At 32.2% G+C, this 26,572-nt stretch overlaps 1 protein-coding gene across 6 annotated transcripts in view; it reads left to right on the forward strand.

Moving 5' to 3' along the window:
- LOC124354072 (mitochondrial uncoupling protein 4) overlaps window positions 1–23,388 on the forward strand; it is a 54,764-nt gene extending 31,376 nt beyond the window's left edge. For 5 of the 6 annotated variants that reach the window (XM_046804258.1, XM_046804256.1, XM_046804259.1 and 2 more), the window contains 5 exons: window positions 7,752–7,939; window positions 10,774–10,896; window positions 12,554–12,751; window positions 14,537–14,629; window positions 17,224–23,388. In XM_046804258.1, the coding sequence (XP_046660214.1) occupies window positions 7,752–7,939; window positions 10,774–10,896; window positions 12,554–12,751; window positions 14,537–14,629; window positions 17,224–17,398 (777 nt within the window). In that variant the 3' untranslated portion in view covers window positions 17,399–23,388. The remainder of the gene's footprint in view (window positions 1–7,751; window positions 7,940–10,773; window positions 10,897–12,553; window positions 12,752–14,536; window positions 14,630–17,223) is intronic. The other variant, XM_046804260.1, reaches the window with a different exon arrangement.
- Window positions 23,389–26,572: the final 3,184 nt, after the last annotated feature.

A 26,572-nucleotide genomic window follows, 5' to 3' on the forward strand; every position in this document is an offset into this window, starting at 1 on the left:
AATGGTAAAATCATAATTTCACTGGAAAAATGGAAAAAATTTAATTTTGACATTCTATGTGTTCATATATAAAATTAACAATAGTTGACCACAATTATTGTAATATTTTACAAAAAACAAGCATATAGTAATTTTTATTTAGACAAAATATAAAGAATATTGTACAAATTTATATATATATATAAATTTTATATATATATATATTAATATTACAAAATGTATATATATATATATATATATATATATGTATATATGTAAACATTAAATAAAAGCAATGAAACTAAAAAATTTCAATTTTCCAAGTATAAAATAAAGAACACACTACATTTTACAATATTATAACATGAGATAACTTATAAATGATACTTATTAAAAGTGAGCTACATATATATGATCCTTAGGCGTAGGTTTGTTGTGTGTGGTACAGCTCAAAACACAGGTCAGGATGCAAGGCAGGCTTCGACGCGCACGTCTTGCAGGCATATTTCGTCTCACGACGCAACCCCCTCTTGATTAAAAATATTGATTAACATCAAAATTGAAAAGATAAATACGCGGATCGAAAATGGAAGGGCGAATAAACATCTAACCTCACGGAAGGCTACAGGCAGACTGAGCGTGCGTCAGTAGACGTCGTTGGCTCTGCGGGAGACTATGAACATCCGGCCGCCCGCCATTTTGTCGCTCAAACAAGAGCCGTGACCTTCAAAATAGACACAAACGGTTGTCCCTTGTTTAACAGTTTTTACTAAGTTTCTTACCCAGAAATGCTTTTAAATAATATTAAAAAAATAAAATTGATTTTGCGTCAGTGGACGTCGTTGGCTTTCAGCGCTAGTTTAGGCATGACGTCTAGTAACGTCATTGGCTCGGAAAGGGTTAAGTGTATAGTTTTGTCGTATTTGCATGCGGAAATAGAATTCAAAATATATTCGGTTTATTTTTTCAAAAAATTGAATATATATATAATAGTAAATCTATCAAAGTAAGCAGGATAAGAAAACAATCAACAAGCATTAAACGTTAAATATTTTTATTTATATACATATTACTGTCATTCAAAACAATAACGTTTAATTAGGTATAGTTAAGTAGCTGTACTCTGAAATTGTTTATTACGTACACTTATTAAAATTCCTCAAATTGTAGTACTCTACCTTCTGGGCATAATTATTGCACTCCACTTAAGCCACTGTCACTTTCATCTTCATTGTCATTTTGAGATTCATCTGATAGCAGGTGGCCGATCTTCTCCCAAATTTTGGTCATCCGAAAAAGCACTGCTGTCGTCACTGGAGTCGTCATCGCTGTTTAACGTGATGATGAGCTCTTCAACTGCAGTTTCCAGCACACCCTCATTTTCCCACGCATCCTCTATAGTTTTCCTTGTGTGTGATACAATTTTTTTCCACTCATCTCCTGTTACTAAGTCTATCTCTTCCTTGGTTAATCTTGTTACTTCCATCAATGTAAACGTCTTATTGTCTTTTGCAACGTGTCCTTTGATTTGGGCCCAAATCAACTCTATAGCATTGAAGTGGCAGTGATACAGAGGTAAACGAATTACAGTATGGCCACGTTCCTTGGCTATCTCATCAATAACATTTTTTGGAAAGCGAGGCTTGTTAAATTTATAACTTCCAAAAGTTCTGCTTTCTTCATGTCTGCATCAAAAGGGATGTTGAATTTCTTTAGCCATTCCACCATCAAACATTTTTTTGAAGCCATTGTTGGGGCCTTGTCCAATACTTTTGAGTGGTACTTAGCATTATCAAATACTATGGTTGAGGATTCTTCCAAATTTGGAAGAAGATTGTTTACAAACCAGCCTAAAAACTTTTTGTGGTCCATTTCTTCATGGTAATCACTCGTTTTTTTCGAAGAAAAAAGTAGAAGGCTGTTTGGAATAAACCCTTTAGAACTACCAGCGTGAAGCAATATCATTCTTCTCCCTTTACCGAGAGGTACGGACATTGTACAGAGTCATCTGTCCAAGCGTTTGTTTGGGAGTGGTTTGTGTTAACCCATGTCTCGTCAATCCAGACTACTTCATCTAAATTTAAGTTCTTCATTTGACGAAGAAATCTACAGCGCCATGCAGCTACATCTGGTCTTTCAAGAAGTACTTTCCGTTTCCCAACTGACTTGTACTTGAAGCCAAGTTGTTTTAAAACAATTGAAAGAGAAGATTTGCAGCCGTTAAATAAATCAGCATCCTTCAATGATTGAATTAGTTTTTTTTAAAGTTGGATATTCCTTTCGTCTATAGTATGCATACACATGACGACGGATTGCATGTTTTTGGAAATTATCCAGGTTTGTAACTCATTTCTGACGTGGAAGTTTCTTCTTGTTTGGGGTATGTACTTCTCCACTTCCTCTCTCATCAATGTTTTTCTTCTTCTCTAAACAAATTTTTACAACGGTATTTTTATTTATGCCCAGGGCCGCTGCAGTTCATTGTACAACTTTGGCAACGAGTAAGAGTGGCCCATTGTTTGTTTTTTCCTGCTGGAAATATTCTTTGGCAGTGCAAACAAGTTTTCTGGCTTGAGTGCGCAGAGGTACACCACGTCCTACGTTTTGTAATGTAAACGCTTAAGATGAATGCGCGGACGCCCACGACGATTCACAGTTTGATTTTCTGCATTCATGATGTAAATAATCATTAACTACCATTACGAAGGTTATGAAAGTACACAATAGTTTGTTACACTACTGTAGGCCTAAGTCACAGCTAAGTCCTGAAAAGGACTGTTAAACAACGGTAACACCACTACAGTTGCACAGAATACGAGATTACAAAGTGAAACGCACGAATCGGTTTCTGGGCAGAGACAGACTGAGGAGTCACATGCGGATATGAAAACGGCAACGCTGTGCGGTTTACTCAAAGCTGATTGGCTGCTCTCAGCCGTCGGCCGCGCTCCCCCCCACCGGTCCCAGTCCTATTTTGTAATCAATTCAACTATAATTATCGAGAAATACCATTCATTGTCAGTAGATAAGATAACCTGTCTCCTCATTGCTACTGTCTCAGATGTAAATACCCTAATACAACCTTAGTGCCAGTATAGGATAAGGCTACAATAATTTACATACAAGGAAGCCTTTCCTGACATTGTAGCTTATTGTCGTTGAGGAGCAGAGAGCCAATTAGCATTGTATAAGCACACAATCTGGGTTTTCTTGATATTGTTAGAGAAACTAAAAAAAAAATCAATTGACAGCCGTCCTAGTTTTGGTGGAGGTTGAAATAGAAGAATATCAAAGGATATGATATGAACAATTTTTTCTCAGGTAGTGATTTTCTTAGCCAACCAATTATAACCAACTATCTGACATGTAAATAATTGTTAAATTAACATAATCTAACCATATACAGACTCAGAGTGGTGACTTTCACCCTTTTTATCTACCTGTCTGATGATTATATAACTATTATTTATTTGTATGGCGGTTGGTTTTAAGTGTATACAAAGTCAAAGTCAAATTCTTTATTGCCATAAACACATTGTATACATGTATGACATCGTCAATATTTAAACAGTGATACTAATAAATGTATTTAATAATTAGTACAATATAAAATGAAATCTTTTACATCATAGATACTTAATTCAATCAACAATGACTTAAGCTTAATTTTAAATTTATTGTCATCTAAGCATTTAATTTCCCTAGGTAACATATTATAAATTTTAATCCCCATTTCATATGTTGATTTAATGGTTGCTTGGTAATTGCATTGCCTGATTCTAAGCAAGTTTCTTTGTCTAGTATCATGATCATGAATTGAACTATTTGTAGGTAAAACATTTAAATTTATCCTAACATACAATAATAACTGTAGTATATACAATGATGTAACAGTCAGAATACCTAAATCTTTAAATAAAGGCTTACAGTGAGTCCTACAGCTAGCATTGCACATAATTCTTAAAACTCTCTTTTGCAAGATTAAAAGTTTTTGTATATTACTATCACAGCCCCAAACAATGATTCCATAAGATAAATGACTTTGTATGTATGCATAATATACTGACAATAATACATCTAGAGTTACATATTGTTTCAGTCTTCTAATCATAAAGGTACCTTTAGAAATCTTATTACAGACATTTACAATATGAGCCTCCCATTTAATATTTGACTGCAACAACACACCCAAAAACTTAACATCATTGACATCAATAGAGTTACTCAAACTAAATTTAATACATTGAGTTTTATCTTTATTTAGACATAAACCATTGGCCGCAGTCCAATCCTCAGCTACAGAGTTAAAATGAGACATTATTTGATTTACTAGATTTATATTTGAACAACTAATTTGTATTGCTAAGTCATCTGCATACATAAAAGATGATACACAAACATTATTAAGGGCAGAGGGCAAGTCATTAATATAAACAATAAACATAGTTGGTCCTAATATTGACCCTTGTGGCACACCTGTAATTACTTCCAAGTATTGAGAGAAGCAACCATTATAAAACACTGATTGAAACCTATCAGATAAATATGAATGAACAAGTTTAACAGACTTTTCATCAAATCCATAAAATTTGAGTTTATTTAAAAGTATCACATGATCAATAGTGTCAAAGGCCTTCGACATATCGTAAAAACTACCAACCACAAATTTTCTTGCGTCTACATTAATTGTACACTCCTTCACATAATCGACTAATGCCATACTGGTACTCTTCCCTGGTCTAAAGCCATACTGACTATTGGAAAAAAGATTATTATGTTCAAAATACTTAATTACTTGGTTATTTAAAAGAACTTCAAAAACCTTAGATACAACAGGTACTATTGACACGGGACGATAATTAACATAGTCACCTGTTGAGCCCTTCTTATGCAAGGGAACAACCTTCACTAACTTAAGACATTGTGGGACAATACACCCTTCAATACAGATATTAAACAAGTATGACAAAATTTCAGCAATAAATGGTGATGCCAATTTTAAAACATGAGAGTTGAGATTGTATACATCTAAACATGAACTATTACTCAAAGATAAAATAGCTTTATGAACCTGTTCAACACTAACACAGCCAAATGAAAAAGTTGAATTTACATTATTACCTTTAATGACACTTGTTAATCTTAACTTATCAAGATAGTATGACATATCATGTATTTGCTGAGGCACTTCTTGGACAATAGACTCAACTTTACTTACGAAAAAATTATTAAAACCACTACTAGTTAAATTTACATCAACCTTACTAACAGAGGAACATTCATTAGCACCTAAGGTTTCTTTTACAATTGACCAGATTGCTTTAGGTTTATCTATAGCATTCTTAACTTTATTACCATAATGAGCTCGCTTGGCTTGCCTTACATTGCATTTATACCTTGATTTCAGAACTCTGTATGAATCCCTAAAACAAACCTGACCAGTATTTTTAAACAATTCATACATAAACAAACATTGCTCTTTCACTAATCTAAGCTGCTCATTATACCAGTTTGGCTTTTTAGGCTTATTTTTAACAACCCTACTGTATTTAATAGGGCAGGCTATATCAACAATTTCTAAAAACTTAGCTAAAAACAACTCAAACTTATCATTAACTGAGCCTAACGTATACAATACCAACCAGTTAACCCTGCTTAGCAGGAACCCAAAATATGCACTAGTGACATTATCAATTGATCTGGATATCTTAAAATTAGGCCTACTTTTAAAATTTTTGTTACCAATTGAGACATCATTTTGACATGGATCCAATTTACCTTTAAAAACCACGCTATGGTGGTCAGACATTGCCATTGGTTGCACAAAAGCAGAACAAATTCTATCAGGATGCACAGATACAGCTATGTTGTCAATACATGTACCAACAGAATAACCATATAGGCTAGGTCTAGTAATATCATACACAGTATTCCTCAAGTTAAAACTCAAAAACAAGTTGTTTAAAACCCTATTATGCAAGCTGTCACTTAAAATATCTACATTAAAATCATTACATAAAATAATCGAGGCACCAGTTTTATTTTTATCAGATATCGTAACAGTTAGGTAACATGTAATCTGTGCAAAAAAACTATCGTTTTATAGTTTTAAACCTATTAAAACCCTCCTATTTCGACACCCACCAAAATTACTATGACCTATGATCAATTTCTTTCTTAGGAAAATTCCTAATTGATTTTGAAAAAAACCAGGTTATGTTCCTTTACAGCTGTAGTCATGTCAGTTTGATCATAGCTTGGTAAATTTAATGAATCAGTCTGGAACTCAACCCCTACATCCAAGAGGCTATCTGCAACTTTACAACCTGAGGTCATTTTTATGTTTGGTTGAGCATTAGCGAAGCCTATCTCTCGAGGGGCTGGACAAATTTCATTTCCATCTATCTCTCTATCTATCCACACGATATCTCGAAAACAAACTGAACGAAAACGTAATGGCAACGAGACAACGTGAAGATGGCAGAATACACAAATTTGTAAACTATCCTAGTACATATGATACAATAGCATTATATGGTGACTTCTTGTGTAGACCTTTATTATTTAAACTTTATGAAACCCACTTTAATTAACAAAAATGTGAATGTATCATGTGGCAATACATTTAGAGGAATATTTTATCTGTAGACTTAAAATTTTGAATTAAACTGGATTACTATATAGACAAGAATGAGGATTATGATGGTACATTAAGAGAATGTATGAATGTATTCTATGGTACAAGAATGAAACATTCAACCTTAGTGAAACCTGTTACGTGACATGTGGTGTGTTGTATTCCTTCCTTGTTTTATCACTGTTGTGAATTCTGTATTAATGTAGTATATAGAATTTTCAGTTGATGTAATTCAGCTTAACCTTACTGACTTTATATCACTGTAGCAGAGCTCAAATAGTAATGTGAAAAGAGTGTGGAAATAATATAATTTATTTAAGTTGTTTCATTATAATTTTATGCTTTTCAATGTGTACCATAAATCTGTACAAATCCTGATTTATAATTTTTTTTAAACAACATTATATACAGTTTTGTAAAAGACTCTACATCAATTAAATGGGAAATAGACACCACCAGTTAGGCTTTTATAACCTCAAAAAACTGTTTTAAGATGAGTTTGATGATGAATCATATTTCGAGGAATACCTATCACTTGTAGGAATCTAGTTGGCTATCCTTGTGTGTGCATACAAGTTACAACGTGCATTTCACACAACATTATCAAATGCAGACTTGCATAAAATATTAATGTAGGTCAGTGGTGGACCCAGAAATCTTCTCTGGGGGATGTCACTGCAAGAATAATAAGGGATTGATGATGTGTGAATAAACAAAATATTTCCTATTTTGGCTTGATTTTCCAAAAACTTCAAAATCTCAACATTAGGAACAGTTTTTTTAGGTGCTTAATTTTAAACACATATCTCTTTCAATCCTCTTTGTATGATTGATATACCTCAATTTATTCGATAACAACAATTGAAAAAAAGTATAATTTAAAAAATATTCAAGTTTTTAATATATATATATATATATATATTAATTCGAAAAGTATCACAAAGGAAATTTCATAGAACTGCTACAAACCGTAAATACTCACAATCTTAGTGTAACAATCTCAAACCTATACCCAGATAGGTCTATGATGTAACACAAAATTACATTTTAAAAGACCAAGATATTTTATTTAATTGTAATTTAAAATGTTTGAAATACTGTCTTGCAGATACCAATTGTATTGTACTTGTTCCAGGCACCATACCGTGGGATGTTGAAGACGGCACTTGGTATTGTCCAGGAAGAAGGAGTCCCCAAGCTTTGGCAAGGAGTGACACCAGCGATATACCGACACGTGGTTTACAGTGGCATTCGTATTGTCGCCTATGAAAAGATGCGTGATAATGTACTCAAGAAAGACAGTACAGGAGCATTTCCTATTTGGTAAGTTGAGTTGTTATCATTAAGATGGGTTGGATAGTTAATTTACAATATTACAATTTTTCACAAACACTTGCAACCTACTATAAACAGCCTGGAGCTTAGTGTACGTATTTGACTTTAGAAAACAGTTTAAGCACTTAAAAGGGTGATATATAATTCTAGGGACACAATTTATCATCTAATCTATACTATAATATAAATATCTAATGATATCTCTCTGCGTATGTGTTTGTTTTGTGTGTGTGTGTGTGTGTGTGTGTGTGTGTGTGTGTGTGTGTACTCAATCACGTTAAAAACTGTACAGATTGTACTGAAATTTTAAATGCACATTTTTAGAGTCCCTGGTTAACATAAAGGCCTATTCCTATTTTGAAAATTTCTCCACTTGTCTCTAATGTTGCATTACAGCATAAAATGTTATCAACTGAAAAAGCATGTTAACACTCTTACCGAAGCACTAATCTGTGAGTGAGACTCCCTAGGAAATTCAACTCTATTGTATTGGTAGCCCTGCAGTACGTGTGACGCTGTCCGTCATAGTAGCTGCCCACTTACTCTTTCTTCAACTAGAACCTATTTTGGCCTAGTCACAACCGCTTTTGGCTATCGATCCATTAGTGAAATTGTACATCTATACGAGATCGTGTTTTGATTTCTGAGTGCGAATTGTGAGTCAGAGTGACCAAGTGTTTCTGTTAGCATTCTTTGGCTACAAATGATGGCTCTCAATAATCGGGTGTTTCTGTTCGTGTTATGTAGGTTTTTTTTGTTCTCTTAGGACAAGAAGCTTAGAAAATAGCACCTAGTCCTATAAAGATCTTTGCGCTGCTTCCGGAGTACTGGATATTCTGGATGGGTAAGGTTGGGGTAGGAGCCACCTTCTGTCTAGATTCATGAGGAAAAATTTAGGGCACTAATGTCATGTCCCGTCAGAAGAAGGGAAGCCAGAATATCAACATTTACGGTCAGTGATGGACATTCCTGACATCTATAAGTTTAGTCAGATTTAAGTGACACATCATTTTTTGCTGTACCCAGTGTGGGTTCAACTGGAAGATATAAACCAGCTAGAAGTTAATGTAGTTTAATGTTGTAATATTCATTTATGTTTTAATATTTCTAATATGTCTGATCTGCTGTCAACAAGCAGAGATGTTCAATATGATGATCCTAGATCCAACGTATACTACAATTTTTTACATGAAATTGTAAAACATGAAAACTTAGAAAATTACCCCCTAAGTGACAAATGTGGCCAATGGTCAGGCAATGAAGAATCATCACCTGAACATTCAGATGAAGAACTACTAGAAAGTGAAGATGAATTCTTAGTTATAAAAAACTATTAAAAATATTTATAATCTTTTAAAAATATTATTTTTAAAATGGGAGTGCTCACTTCCATGCCCCCCGTGTACCAAAACCAAAATTTTGAAATGTGAACTAATACCTTGTGACACCTCAAATTGAAGCTCATAAAAAATGCTGTATTTTGGTTTTAAAAAAATTGAAATGGCCAAGCCGTTTGGTATCAGCAGCCAATAATGTAATTTCTTATACAACCATTATTAGTCTACAAACTACTGTACTACTACTAATAACAACAAAATTACTCACTGAATACTGTTGTAAATTCTTTGTCAACTTTAAATCAAATGTTCAAATTGGTAGCCATTGTTGATCAAGTAAAAACAATTACCTGTTTTCATATTCTTGCCTAACCTATCTATAAGTTTCTCTGGTTAAGCGTCTGCACTCAGCAGTGATCCTGTTTTCATGTCTTGGACATCAGTGGGGTGTTTAAAACAAAATACCGGTACTGATTTCAAGTGACCCCGACAAAAAAGTTTGTGTGTTAAGTCTGGAGACCTTGCCGGCCACTCAATTGATCCTCTTCTACCGATCCAGTGATCCGGGTGTGCATCTAGCTATTGTTACACAGGAAGAGCATAATGTGGAGGAGCTCCATCTTGTTGATAATAAAACATATTCGCATCAAAATTTAACTGGCCTACTTCATTTACCTGGTTTTTAAGTGTTTCCACGATAACAGGGTCAATAGTGTTTTCTAGCAAATCTAAGTACGATTCTCCATTTAAGTTTCCTTCAATAAATACAGGTCCAACAATAGTGTCACAACAGTATTCAGCGAGTAATTTAGTTGTTATTAGCAGTAGTACAGTAGTTTTTGAGTAATTGTTGTGTAAGAAATTACATTATTGGCTGCTGATACCAAACGGCTTAGCCAATTCCAATTTTTTTTATCAAACTACAGCATTTTTATGAGCTTTAGTTTGAGGTGTCACAAGGTAACGTTGCCATTTCATAATGTTGGTTTTGGGTACTTGAATTAGTCTTGAAAAATAGCTGTTTAGAGATAAAGAAATTATTCCACATTAAGATAATGAAATTCTGGCTTTTTTCCTCTGACATAAGTGTAAAAAAAATAAAAAGATATGTGAATTATTTCAGTTTGGTTTACAAAATATTATGTAGTAATATTTGTTTTTTTTTATCTCAGTTTAACCCTCTAAAACTTAAAGTTTTGAATAAAAACCCAATATTTTATTAGATTTAAGTGGGCATCAGCTCAGGCATAAATTAGTTGTCGGATTATAAACACTGCTGAATCTACACTTTTCCTTCAAACAAAGACATATTCCCCCAAATTCCTGTATTTTGGGACCAATGTTTACCATGCCAACTACCTCATTATCTCAGATAGAACTTTAGACTAAAGTTATGGTCGCCATTACAATCAGCTTAATTGACTTGCCTAAATACGAACTTTCTTGTATAGATAGAAATATGAGTATTTTTCCTGTTGTTTCCAGGAAATCAGCAATTGCTGGGGTTACCTCGGGTGCTCTGGCTCAGTTTATCGCCAGCCCCACCGATCTTGTTAAGGTGCAGATACAAATGGAAGGCAAACGCCGATTAATGGGAAAAGCACCTAGGTAAGGAGTAATGATACTTTAATGTCCATCTTTTAAAAAAAATATAGGTTTTGATTACAAAATTGGCAATCAGGAAAGTGGAAAAATATTTGTGTTACATCCTACCAATTAAGAGGAAGTATTTAGAATTGAGTGACAGTGTTATAATACCCTATTAAGAATTTGGAAGACAACCTGTTTTAATTTTGTGTCTTGTTTTGTGGCAATTTAACAATCAATTCTGACTCATACACATGAATGTTGAGTTTTATCATATTTTATTAATATTATTGATGAATTTTACAGTAAATGTGTTAAGCATGAAAAAGGTTATAAAAAATGACCACATCGCAATAAATACACCAAATAGCAATGTTGTACACTATGATATTGGTGCGTTAATCAGCATATCTTGAATTGTTCACTTTTTTAATAGAATTTTATAGCTGAAGAAGATGGCAGATACACCAGTCCTTGAAATGATGTTTTCTGTTATTGTAACACTTAACCCTTTGAGTGCCGCAGCATTTTGCTATATGTTATGCATAAAATGCAGAGCGAAAATGCCTGATTCTGCAAGGGTCTGGTTAAAAATTCATAACAAATTTATTTATTGGTAAAATGTCTTGGTTTTAGTTTTTTTAGATAAATATATTTTATTTATAAATATAATACATTGATCACTTATTTAACGTTTTTACACAAATAAAAAAATCATTAACAAAAACTTTATGAGCAAAAAGATTTAGTTTTTTATTTCGACACAACTTAGTGTTATTGAAATATTTCATTTTTTTATTTTTAGTTATTCTATCTTATACTTCACTTAATTCTTTACAAAAAGACATATAAACATTTTTTATACTTATAAATAAAGTTTGGAAAATAAATATGAAAATATGAACCACTACAATACTAGAAATTTTCTAACCTAACCTAACACTCTGTGTATTGTCTACACTGATAATGTTTAAATCTAATGCCTGCAATACTAGGTCTTCATTGTCAGCAATGTTTTTACGACTCATTGTTTATAAATATCACTGAACAAACACAAAAACATAAAAACTATACAAACGTATTTAGTAAAGTACTAGATGCTTACGATCGCCGTAACTCGCGGCCGTCATTGTTCTACTTACACACAGACTAGAACAACATACACAAACGAAATAATTTGAAGATACTAACACTACAAACCCATTTACACTTAAAAGCTTTCAATATCATTTGTGAAATAAACAGTAGCGCAAACAAAATACGTGACGGCTCGTCCACGTAGCGGCCGATTCTACATGCGACTGATGCGCTCACTTTACAACCGCCGTAAAAATCTGAATCTAACCAAAATGCAACAAAACCTACATCAAAAGTTACGTTAAAGCCTTTGGAATGCGTATGTATAGTCATTGAGCCAATTTAGATAAATACTATATAAAATATAAGCGTTACTGCAGAAGTCGCTAACAGCGATTCTGGCATTTCTTGCATATAATGCGGGATCGCTGACATCGATGCTCCGGCACTCAAAGGGTTAATAATGCCAGATGTCTATAATACAGTTATTCCTAAAACCTATTTATGAGGTGTATGTTTGTATATATTGTATCTAATCAATTACTGTGTACTTTGTATTATTATTATATTGGTGGCCTTAAATCAGGTTTTGATGTATTAGAGTCCATGGTACAGTCCACGCTTTCCAGAAGATTGTAAGTGAGGGAGGACTTCGAGGCTTGTGGAAGGGCTCTATCCCTAACATGCAGAGGGCAGCTCTTGTCAATCTCGGAGACCTCACCACATACGACACTGCCAAGCAGTTTATATTGAGTCATACATCGCTACCTGATAGTCATCTAGTGCACATACTCTCCAGGTCAGTTGTTTATCATTGATGCATTATAGTACATGGTACAGTCCATGCTTTCCAGAAAATTGTAAGCAAGGGAGGACTATGGAGCTTGTGGAAGGGCTCTATCCCTAACATGCAGAGGGCAGCTCTTGTCAATCTCGGAGACATCACCACATACGACACTGCCAAGCAGTTTATACTGAGCCATACATCGTTACCTGATAGTCATCTAGTGCACATGCTCTCCAGGTCAGTTGTTTATCATTGATGCATTAGAGTACATGGTACAGTCCATGCTTTCCAGAAAATTGTAACCAAGGGAGGACTTCGAGGCTTGTGGAAGGGCTCTATCCCTAACATGCAGAGGGCAGCTCTTGTCAATCTCGGAGACATCACCACATACGACACTGCCTAGCAGTTTATACTGAGCCATACATCGTTACCTGATAGTCATCTAGTGCACATGCTCTCCAGGTCAGTTGTTTATCATTGATGCATTAGAGTACATGGTACAGTCCATGCTTTCCAGAAAATTGTAAGCAAGGGAGGACTATGGAGCTTGTGGAAGGGCTCTATCCCTAACATGCAGAGGGCAGCTCTTGTCAATCTCGTAGACATCACCACATACGACACTGCCAAGCAATTTATACTGAGTCATACATCGCTACCTGATAGTCATCTAGTGCACATGCTCTCCAGGTCAGTTGTTTATCATTGATGCATTAGAGTACATGGTACAGTCCACACTTTCCAGAAAATTGTAAGCAAGGGAGGACTATGGAGCTTGTGGAAGGGCTCTATCCCTAACATGCAGAGGACAGCCTCTTGTCAATCTCAGAGACATCACCATATACGACACTGCCAAGCAGTTTATACTGAGCTATACATCGCTACCTGATAGTCACCTAACTAATTTTATAGCTACTATGTTAACTATCACTACCTGATAATCATCTAGTGTGCATGCTCTCCTGGTTAGATCATTGTCTCTTCCTCGTTTGTACTTTCATGATTAACTTATTTTCAACCTCTCCTTTTTCGTCTTCATTTCTAAAATGTCCATTTTATTATAAACTGGCTGTTTGTCTTATTTTAACTTCTTATTGTAATCAACATGTACTAACTTCTGTATTTGTTATAGTGTGAAATATAACTTTTCAACATGATTAAAGAAACATTTCAAGGATAAGAATATAAGCTACAATTTAAATTTTTCTTCTTTGCCAGAATTCAAACCGTGATGTATTTAGCTTTTGAAATTCAACTTTGTTTTAGTCATGCCAATTCGACGTGGTTCGTTTGATTGCAGTAAATTACTTAGCGATTGTTGTATTTATTGTTTTATTTAGTATTATATAGTGTTATGTCATTACATTTAGTATTGTAATATCATCTTTGAATAGCTATGATTAAACTATTATTTATACACTATGTTCAACAGTTTTCAAATGCGTAATCACAATACAATATATTTTTGTTTGTATTTGTATTTAATAGAACGGACATATACTAAATATCTGCTGTTAGTGTTTCAGTTTTATACATCTTTAATCTTTATTGTAACTTTAGGATGTTTTCGACATAATGCATCAAATGCTACATCTTTTTTAAAAACTACATAAATTTTGCTAGCTAATGGCTATCTTAGATTTATTTTTTTTAAATTAGTACGTTTTCAAAGCATATTACTTTCCCATGATTGCCAAAAGGAGCGTTAAATGTTGGTTGTCTATCTTATTTATTGTTAAATGGTTGTTTCATCTAATTTTAAACTGATGGAACCTTCATCTTGTCATGAATTGGTTGCAGTGCCTGTGCTGGTTTAGTAGCTGCCACAATGGGAACCCCTGCTGACGTAGTGAAAACCAGAATAATGAATCAGCCTACAGATGCACAGGGCCGGTATGTGTCAGGTTGTTCCCTGCCATATTTGGACTAACATAAACTGTTGCATGCATCAAATTTTAATTTGTTAAGTATGGCTAAAGGGAATAATTTTGCATAAATTGCTTAATTTAATTTCTATAGATGTTTTGGTAGGACGATATTAAGCAGGGCCACCGAGAGCCAAGGTGGGCCCCGGGGTTAAATACTGGCCAGGGCCCACCATATACTGGAATCTAGTTTTAGTTAGATGTTGTTTACAAAATCAGGCCATTGTAATTAATTGTCCTCATAGTAGCACCTTAGAGACATTTCTATAATAGCTTCACCAAACATGACCCCCACAACCCAAAACTACCCCCATTCAAAATGTTATGTTGTATAATGCATGCTGTGGAAATGATAACTGTCCCAAAATAGCCCAAACATATTGAAACTTATACGCAACATAGTACGAAAATTTATTCTGTAAATATCTCAGCTAAGTTTGTTAGCCTGGTGTACCATTTCGTTTCAATATGGCTCAAAAGTGTTCTGGAATGCTAATATTTTCAAAACATTTGACATTGTACAAAACACTTCTTTTGTACATGTCCTCGAGATATCGATTACATGAAATGTAATCACACAGAAATGTTTTTATCACCAAAATTTGGTTCATGCTTGGTACAAAAATTTATCTTGTAAATGTCTTAACTAAGTTTATTGGCCAGCTTGGTAAGCCATTTTGCCCCATTATAGCAGCCGTTCAAACTTTGAAAAATTTAGAACTCCTTTATTTATGAAACTTAGAAAAAAGTCTTCTGGAATATTTATAACCACACCTTACTTCCTTAACTTACTTTCCTTAAGGTTTTCTCATAAAAAATCTTTTTTGTATTTCAAATAGTTTTCCAGATATGTAAATCTTATGATAACAAATCAATAGTGTTTAAGTATATATGAAATTTACCTATTTCTTCTGACTGAGCTGGAAAGATTATTTTTACCTATAAACTCTTCATGTTATACTAAATGAGTGTACTTAATAATTAGATACTAAATATTGTAGTAAACAGCCATATTTTTGTATATACTAGTATGTATACTATATCTGAAGTGTAATTACCTTTACCATTACATTGTGGAAGAAAGTAGGTATAAACAATGAGAACAGTACGAAAAAGTTAATAACAATTGGTACATTGTTTGTAACCTAATAGATTATTGTGTTTGCTTAATTTTTATCATCATAATTTTATTTTATTACACTTTTTAAATAAGAAGTGTGAGACTAAATATTGAGGTTTTTTTAAACTAACTGGATATAGTAATGTTGTGTTTGGTAGTCCCCACAACCAAACGCAAAGGTTGTACTCTTTCTACACTATTTCCTAGTGTGTTTAGAGTTATTTTAAACTGATGAAAAAATGTTGAACGAATTTTTACATGTTGTAGTAATTTTGTACGACAGTTGTCATGTCTAATCTAGCAATACATTGAGTGAAAAACTCAATAAAATTCCAAGATCGATCAACCTTGAGGATCGTGTGCTGTGGTGTGACTCCGGATAGCTTAGCTATTATATTATGACTCACCTACCGATCAGAATAACTTCCTCTGTTTCTCTAAATTATTATTTTTTGTATCACTGTGGATTATAAATTATTAATAAAAACTCTTATTTAGGCCTACGTTAAAAAATCTGAAACTTAAATCTTTGTTCTATTATTATATTAAAAGCTGTGAGTTTTCTCTAAAGCTGCCAGGCCCTGAGGATTTTTACCTCCTGTCTCCCCTGACATTAAGACATAGTTTTTAGTTACATAAGTAACTACACTTTGGTTTATTAAGGAAATTAGACATCTTGAATCATCTAGTAAATTCACCCTCAAATGTATTAGAAATATTCTTCTAGTAGAAGTTATATAGACTCATCACAACGTTGTATAACAGTTAGTTTAATTAATTAATTAATACAATATTTGAATTATTATGAAATAATGAGTATGAAAAAAGTGCATGTATAACACATTTTATCTAATCATTAATTGTTTTCCTATCAAGCTCCCTTTCAACCTCATGTATTTTTTCTCTATAAATATGATGCATCATCTAGAATCACACCGCTTTGTTACCTAAATTGCACTGAGCAAATTTACTGAGATAGGGTAAAAGCATGTGAAATGGTACTGGATTGAATGCTTTTATTTTATTCATCACTACACAATGATGAATGGTAATTGAGCTGGTTGATAAGCCAAGAACACCAGAACAGTGGTTAATTTTGGACTTGAGCTTTAACTATTTTTGAAATCTTTAATAATGAAATATTGTAATATTTTAAATATATACAAAATATATTGCTTTAAAATAATATTAACTTTTTCGAAAGTCATAATACACGAGTATACATAAATAGACCTGATATCCATCAATGACCTCGGAATAATGACCCAATTTGACAGATATCCAACTGCTGTCACATTTGGGGATAAAAGATAAATGGATGCTGGAGGAGAGGTGTTAAAGGGGAGTGATGAGATACCTAGTAATAATAATGAAAGATTTACATTGTAGTTCATTATGAGTGTTGGAAACAATAAAGGTACATTGTTATGCTGTGATTGCAGGGGTGTTCTCTACAAAAGCTCTATTGACTGCCTGATGAAGACTGTGCACAACGAGGGAGCCTTTGCGCTCTACAAGGGGTTCCTGCCAGTGTGGATCAGGATGGCTCCATGGTCCCTTACTTTCTGGCTGTCCTTCGAGCAGATCAGGCACATGTTGGGTGCCACCGGCTTCTAAACAGGGTCCTCAACCTAGCAAGACTGACTCCCACCACTACCAACTGCCTTTTCCATACAGTATTGGATACTGTAAGAGTTACGAATGCTTAGCAAATTATTTGTCGTAGTGTAGCTCTCAGGGTTTCCTGTTTTGAGTATAGATGGTTGTTGTCGATCATGATTGACCTAAACAACAGTTTTTCAGAAAGGAGAGGATGCACAGTAGTACTGATAAATGTAAATCATAAATCATAACCATAAGGCCAAGGTTAGTCACAGCAAGAAACCCCTTCGCATGGGAAAGTTGTGGAAAGGCGTAAAGAAAAATAAATAGTAATTTAGTTTGTTTAGGAACTAAAGGTTGTTTTGTGTTACTCAGAAAGTAAGTAAACTCTACGAACTATGAGGAGGTGGTAGGTAAGGAACCAGAATGATGAGAGGGCTAATTTATACTGAAGTTATTTTCAGTTAGTAGCATCTGACACTAATTTTCAGAGGTTTGGATTATCACTATATGTTTATCACTATTTTGTGGAAAAGTACACAAAATACATATTGCTTCCGCAGTTTGAAACATATGTTTAATAAAATATCTATTCCTAGCCAGTCAAAACTTTAGAAGAATGAGTTGACCTTTTTATGAGCCAGGCTTGGTAAGAATTCCTTTGGGACTAAATGGAGAAAAGATTTTAAGTAAACTGTCCATCTTTTCTCCATTTAGTCCCAAAGGAATTCTTACCATTCACCTGGAATCATTTTATCCTTTTCCAAATGGTCTAATAAGATAATTTCTTAGACACTCTGAACTCATAGAGGTTGTTGTTGGGGGATCGTTTGTCTCTACAACCCTATCAGAGAAATAGTGGAAGAGGCAATACATAGGAGAAATGAGTTTGTGTTTGGATGGGAGATTGGATTACGAAAGGAGCCATTCATATTGCACCTGCTATTTTATTAACTAAACTGGCATTGGAGGACACTAAAGAGTTCACGTTATGTCTCAAATTAACAGCTGACAATTTTAATATTCTTTTGTTTCTGATAACTCCAAAAATCTGCAAGACAGACAATTAACATGTGTATTATATATATTCTTACCATGATCAATTATTTGTAAAACATCTGATTGGATTATAGAGATTAATTTTATTTAATCAGTACTACTGTGGAGTTGTGTTCATTTTACGTATAAGCCTGTTCTGATGCAGGCTGTTATATAGTCATATGCAAAAGATTATCCTGAAAAATTAATTGTCAATTAAATTATATTTGTGGTAGTAAACTTATTGGTTTAAAGGATTGGAACTGGCCCTAAACATAAGCTTGAGTGTTGTATGAATACAGCAAAATCAGTGGAAGAACATTTTGATAAGAATAAGAATTTTATTCTGCCAGAAAATTTTCCACACAAATACTGTACATTGGCACGTCATGACACTCGATAAATAGCTTATATGACTACTGTAACATTTTAATTTATAGATTATTTAAATTATTCCAACATTTTAATGAATTGGTGACTACTGCAAATTCTGTAGATGAGTGGTTCAAATATGACTATTCCAGTTCTATGAAAATAGATATTTTCTAACATATAGTATTAAAATAGTAGACAATTTACGCTAACAAATGTTTACATAGCATCAGATGAGAAGTAACAAAATATAACAGTCATGGTATTTAGGAATTGATTGAAATCGGAAACCCTGTATTGTAAATAAGAGTGTTTAAGATATGGCTGTTTAAAAGATTAAAATATAGGATTTAGCATTTGTTAGTTGTAAGTTAGATGTACAAAACTGTTGCATTCTTTTGTACTTACTTTTCTTATTAACTTTTCTGAGTTCTAGTTTGAGAATGACAGTGTGTTGCTAAAATGTAAATTGCATTGCTTAATTTAGTATTGATCCTTAAAATACATATTTCTGTCAAGGATAGTCTTTAAAGATACAGTTTCACATCATGAATTCTAAATTTCAAAATTAATTTCAAAACAAAATCACGCTCTTATATGTAGGCTAACAACTGCAAGTAACCACTGACTTCAGCGTTCATCTTCTTTTGATTAACTCTTGCACCCCAATGTCTCGACATTCATGTTAGTAATGTGCTGCTCCTGGACATCCAAAGGGTAGCCCAGATTTAACCCTTTTAGTGCCAATGTCCTTATATACAGACATTTGAGAAACTACAGAGAAATGCCAATGTCTGTAAATACTGACGTGAAAACTAATGAAAAATGCTTACATCCGTATATACAGACGTTTGAGGTAAAAATTGTACTGCAATAATTTTTTTATGTATTTGTTACATAAATTTGTTTGCATATAAAAAATCAGAATAAACCAAATTACAAGACAAAAGTATTTATAGCAATTTTGTAAGATTAATTAGATGTTGTTTTTATATCGCTTATTATAATCATCGGTACTTTGTATATATATATATATATATATGTTGATATCAGTTAATAGTCCTGTTATTCGATATATATCGAATAACAGGACTATTAACTGATATCAACATATATATAATACTAAATTAAAGTCACATGTTCAAATTAATAGAAATAATTTAAACAATAATTATTTAATGTAATAAATAATAAAAGAACCATAACCATTAATCAAATAAAAAATAAATAAATAAAAAATAAAAAAAAAAGATAAAGAATGTCTTATTTTACCAGGTGAAGTTAGGGCTAAGAAGCCCTCTCTTCAATTAAAACAGGTGAAAGGAAAAATGTCATTTGAATAATAAAGAAAACGTAACAAGCATATTATTAAAACCGATAAAAAACCGTAAATCATCTTTTAGTGTTATTTTGTGTAGTTTTGTAAAATGTAACTACCCTTCTTATTGACAGAAGTTACTTACAAAACAAACTTTGTTTAGAATATGAAAATGTGTGTACAGTTGGTGCAGATGATTAGGCATTGTTCAAATGAATTACTATAGGTTGAATATATCTATGGGTATAATAATTAAATATCAATTCATAATTTTGATTTAAAAACCCGGGTTCACTAACTGTATTCTACCCATACTTTTTTAAAAAAATGCTATTACTCATGTGAAACTGAAAAATATGTACTGTAGGAAATTTTTTTATTTTAAAAATTAAATTACTTTTAAATTCAAGTGTTCAACTTATTCATAACTCAATGATAGCCTGTGAATTTTATTGAGTGTATTTAGAAATTTCATGAGTTTAGATTGGGCTTACGAGAAAAAGTGAAAATGTATGTTTACACAAATCTTAACAGTTTTGTGGGTAGTAAAATACTGTTTGGTGTATGTGTACAAATTTTAGTACATAGTACTCTTGTACATAGTAGTATCAGTTGTTTTGAGGAAATTTATTTTCAAGTTCTATTTTGTTTATAAAACTGGAAAAAATGTTCAAAAACTTTTGGTAAGTACCGTTGTATATTTTTTTAAATAGTAAAGTAGCAAATATGCATATTTTATGTATTTTTAATTACATAGTTTATCTGTAAAAACAGTTAAAAAATTAAGAGCCTGTCTAAAACAGATTTGATTTTACGGATGTTACAAAATCACTGAAATAGGCTTATAATTTTTCGGCAGTACCGTGAGAGAAATCTCTGGCATTTTTCGGACAAACCTTTTTATTAGGCTCTGGCACTAAAAGGGTTAAGTAACATATCAGTATTATAGATACCCAGTGTAGAGTCAACTAGAAGGGATAAACCAGTCAGAAGTGAACCCTTCTGGGGTTGGTTGTTTAGTTACGCTATATAACTTGTCGCCCTTTGAGCGGCAACATCCAATCTATTGAACATTGCATTTTACAGTGGAAAGAACCAACGCCCAATTTGAAAATCATTTGTATTTTTTCTATCAAGCACTTTCATTCATACAAATTCAGTATTTTAATTACCTATAATTTGCCAAAGTGTTGTTTCTTTTTTCATGTTTGTAGCACAGGTAAAAACAAACAAAGAAATGTTATACCTGTATTGTTTTCTCTCAATAAATTAATTTTAATTTACAAAACATTATTTATATAAACTGTACATATCTTGTACAGTTTGAATCATGAGTTTTGAAGTCATCAGTGGTTTTGAAATCATTTACTCTCCTGAATTTACACACTTAATGTTTTAGAATACTGAATTAATCAAAATTAATAAAATCATGCAATTAGCCTTGAAGTATTTTCAACGTGTAAACCTGGTAACTAACATAATTTTCAGAAGTTTTTTAGAAGTTTCCAAATTATTTGTGTGTCTAGAAATAGTTCTAGATCTGCAAAGAGCTTAATGTCTAGAAATGTTTGCATGAGTGAATAATTATTTTTAGAAAGTATTTTAAAGTAGACCTTTTAAGTAGACCTATTTGGTTTTGTTATATTAGACCTTTTATGTAGTAAAAGTATGGTTTATTCTTTATCCTGATTAAAGTTATCAAATCTTATCAAACATTTCCTGGAGTGCTTGAGTCTCAGATCTTAGATTATTATTTAATTTTTAGTCTGGCTAAAAATAATCAGTCATAGTAGTAGATAAAGATGGAACATGTTTTATCAAGTAACTCAATATTTCAGGAGAGTGTATAATATAATAGTCTTCAAATACAGCCTTTAGTTTAAGATAAGCAAATTTAAATGTTCAATGAAATTTAAATTAGATGATGTCAAATATGTTTTTGACATATTAGCTCCAAAGAAACAGAATTTTTAGTTTATTGGTTATCCACCTACACCGAAGTTGTCAGCTAAATGATGCGGTTGATGAATTATTGTCTTTTGAATCATTAAAACATTACCTCACAGTAACTTTCAAAGACAGTTTTAATCTTTTTAGATTTGTAAAATACTGTTCAATGAAAAATTTAATAAAATAATAATTGTATTACGTATTTTGAAACTAAGTAATGGTCAATTATAATTAAAATATAATATATATTAATGTATGTATATAACAAACATAAACTCACACAAATATAGTTTGATATTTACATTACAACTTTTACGGGTCACCACTTCACTTTTTTTGACTAAAAACCCAATATGCGCACTAATCAACACAAGTTTAATATACCATATAACGAAAAACATAACTAATAGTTTAAAATGATGAAGAGCATGGCATTAATAGTGCTCATTCACACATGAAGCCAGCTAATGAGGTCATTAATTCACTGACCATTACAAGATTAAAGTGGTGAGAGCAGTGAAATAAATTTTAAATATATAATTCCAGTTCAATTATAACTACCATATACTGATCTTGACAAGATTCAAGATTCTAAAGAAAAACATTGGAACAAATTTATATTGTTCTAATTTTTGTTACATGAACATCTTTAATACTACTACAAAGTGATTCATTAATTTATGAAAATCCTTTAAGAAACCATACATTTGTAATTAATTTTTAAAATTTATTTCATGCTTTTTGGTACAAGTTTTTTTTTCTAATAGTGGTAATTGATAAATATTTTCCATTTGGAAAATATTTATATTTGGATCATCCAAATTTTGCAATCCCATCAATATTGGTTTCTTTATAAATATGCGTAGCCTTTTGTCAGGATTGTAGTATATTGGGAATTGTTGCAACAAATTTGTAGATTAATGTTAATTGTTTTTTGACTGAATTGTTTTTTCCATGTCTATGTATCAGTTGCACAATGTTTTCATAAATTTAGGTGTAAACTGTTTCATTTATTTGTTATTGCGTTATTTTGATTCTGTATAAATATTGATTGTTTAAAATATTTTATAGAAAATACTTAACATATTGTTTTCTGTATTTGTGAATGGTTATATTATTCACATAGTACAAATAATTTCTAATTTACATACAAGATGATTTATGAAAATGTTTTGAAGTGAAAATAAAAAACCATGTTTTATGTTACCATTATAAAAAATCTTGTTTAGAAAATATACATGTTTGCTAATTTTGTAGCTCGTAATAGATGTGTGAAAATTGTGTAAATATGGTTACAATTAATTAATAAATCGTGTTTGTTGTTTTACATGTGTGAGTATTATTTACCTAAACCTGTCTTCAGGTTTCTTTTTCTTATTATTATTGTTCTTGTTGTTCAGTAAAAAATATGGTATAAAAATCCTATGTGGTACAACTTCTGTTTTTGTAAATGAGAACGTTGAGTTCAACTCTAGTTCACATTGAATCAACCCTGACCACCATAGCTACTAGTTGTTAGTTACTTTAAAATAAAAAACTCACATAAGATCTGATATTGTTTTCAAATCTCTGATGTACAAAAATGTCAATATTGATAAAATAATTTGAACATTTTCAAAAAGAAATTATTTTTCAATATAACGAAGAAATTGTTTAAATGAATTCTGGTGCTAATTTGTCATTGGCTATTTTAACAAATCATATTATAATATATCAGCTTAAAGTACTGAATGGGTTAATCTCAATTTTGGGACAGCTTAATGATTTTTTTTACTGTTAAACTTGAAGAAGTAAAAACCTGTACATCAACACAAGATGTCACAAACTATTATAATACTTTAGTCCCATAGAAACATGACAACGTCTGTAAAAGTCATAAGTAGCATGTCGTAAATAATTGGCAAATCGTGTTTAACTAACCATAATACAAATCACTCAATGTGATAGCCACTGTTACATATTGAAACATGTTCCCTCGGAAGCAGAAAGGAATAATAGTCCAGTATTCCATAATTTAAAATTTAAAAAACTGCTGTAACATAATACACAACCATGAAGGCAGTCTTAGAATCACGTCCTTGATTCCTTATCATGAAGGCAAAGTTTAAGTCTTCTTTGCTGTTGTGTAGTTGATAAATGAATAATTGCGCTCTATTTTAGCACTTAACTTGTCAATATTGATTATTTATATGTTCTGAAAACGTGTCAGAAATGGTGATGAATTCATTTGTTCCACATAAATAGTAAATTATTATGCAGTAAATAAATAGTAATTATTAAACAGTTCTGTACCAGTACAATATGGTTTCCTAAGGACATTATCTTTCCAACACTCGTGTCTAAACTGCATACAATAGTAATAGATCAAGATCACTAAAATGGATATAAATACTTCATAGAGATCACCAAGAAAGATGCAAGTTGTTCAGCCTGCAAACTAATTTTGGCCAACAGTGGATTTCATTTTCAAAGAAAGCACAGTAATTATCATCCCTTTATGTAAAGTGGTTACCTTACTAACTTACCCTCCCTTCTATCCCCACCTTCTAGTGGTCTTGGTGTTGTCTCTACTATCCATGATTAACAATATATGCTCAGAAAATGTCATTACAAAAAACAGTGAAAAAGACACTAATGTAATGAAATATTGATTAGTCTATGTTTAGCCGTGTTGTTATCAAAGTACATTGATTAACATACTAAAGTAGTCCGTGGCTTCTCCGGGAATCAATCTCATTAGAGAGAGAGCGGCAGCCCTACCACTCGACCACAGAGTAGGTTTCTGCAAACAGTCTTTTTACTTCCTTTACTTTCCTTCCTCGTTGTTTTTGGCTTTGTATTGTAATATTTCATGCATCAAAAACATGTTTTATTTGAATTTCTTCTATGCATTAGGTTTCCAATTTGAAAATATGGAAACTTGTATTTCGTTGTAAAATAATCATGTGTGTTACTTGTAAACAATGTTTGAAACGTTAGTAATTGTATTTTGTAGTAAAGGAAAATATTATGATTTGTTTATATTTTCTATAAAGTTTATTTACAACAGATATAAACATTACTGGAAACATTGATTAAAATTGGATGATTTTCTGTATGCGCTAAAGAGTGGAAAAACAATGCCAAAACCACTGAAATCAACTAAGCCATTTTCTTCAACCCTATTACTAACTAAACAAACTTTGGTTGTTCCATAGTATGAGTCGATAGAACTGTGCTTATAAAAGAAACAAATCCTATGAAAACCATTAAATTGTAAATTATTAACAGTTACACACAATTTCATTTTGAAAACAGGGAGACCATGAACATATTCTTTTTAAATTGCATTCCAGACAATCCTGAAACAAAAGTGATAAAGTATTGTGACTCTATAGTTCACATAATAATTCATTTACATTGGTAAAATATTTAACTGTATGCCTGTTGTAAATTAGCCATCATAAAAAGTTCAAGTAAAAACTATTATTCACTATTACCGATTTTTAAAGAAAAACACTATTATTATGTTATTGTTTGGCATGAAGTGGTACAAGTACAAAGTACAATGGTACAAATATATGGAGGGAAGTAAGTAAAATACAAATCTTTAAACATTTTAAATACTGTTTTAATAATTCCTTCATACAAATTACAGTTTAGCCAGTCAGATTATATCTACTCAAATTCATCACAGTTCATAATATTCATTTAAAGTTTTACACAAGTCAATCGGACATATTTGATAAAAGTCTATGCGAAGGATGAGATATTTTCCTTTAATTAGTACATAGAAATCTGGACTCATGTTCAACACACTTATTTTTTTAAGTTTCATGTGTAATTTGATTTGATGACTCCCAGCTGAGAAGCCTGCCTCACAAAGATAGGACGTTGCAAAGGACATCAACACAAGCAGCGCTTTCCTGGCAATTAGCAGATTCATTTTCTTCCATGTTACACCAAAAGTCTAGCAAATATTCGTTTCGAATCCAGTCTTTAACAAAGTATCAGTTTGGAATTCAACCAGTTGTTAACTCTCTTCAACATTTAGATGCATTTCTTTGTTAAATGAATTTGTTACCCTCATTATGAGTTGACATAGTCGATAAGGAGATATTCATCAAAATACGAGTACACTCAGTTTGGAAAGGTCTTCAATATACGGTTTCAAGGCAGAAAATCTATTTACCTTTAGCTATGATAGCTTTCTGCAAATCAATTTTTTTGTAAAACATTCTACTTTATCTGACAAGATATTTGTGTTCTTATCTTATTTTGCAATTATTTACTTAGTATGTTCAACTTTTCAAACAATTCAGTAAAAAAAGCTATTCTCAACAGAAAGTTCTTGTCAAAATCTTTATCGGCAATAACATGTTTGTATCCTTCTCGTAAGCAAACATATTTCGTACCTCAGCTCAAACACCCTGAGTTACCAAAATGCAACCATCAAATACTACTGTAGAATAAAACATGAGTGGTCAGATCCCATGTCTTTGTACATTTGTCCAATAAGTCTTACCTTTTAG

The sequence above is a fragment of the Homalodisca vitripennis genome, chromosome 2 (genome assembly GCF_021130785.1).
Source record: "Homalodisca vitripennis isolate AUS2020 chromosome 2, UT_GWSS_2.1, whole genome shotgun sequence".
NCBI classification, from domain to species: domain Eukaryota; kingdom Metazoa; phylum Arthropoda; class Insecta; order Hemiptera; family Cicadellidae; genus Homalodisca; species Homalodisca vitripennis.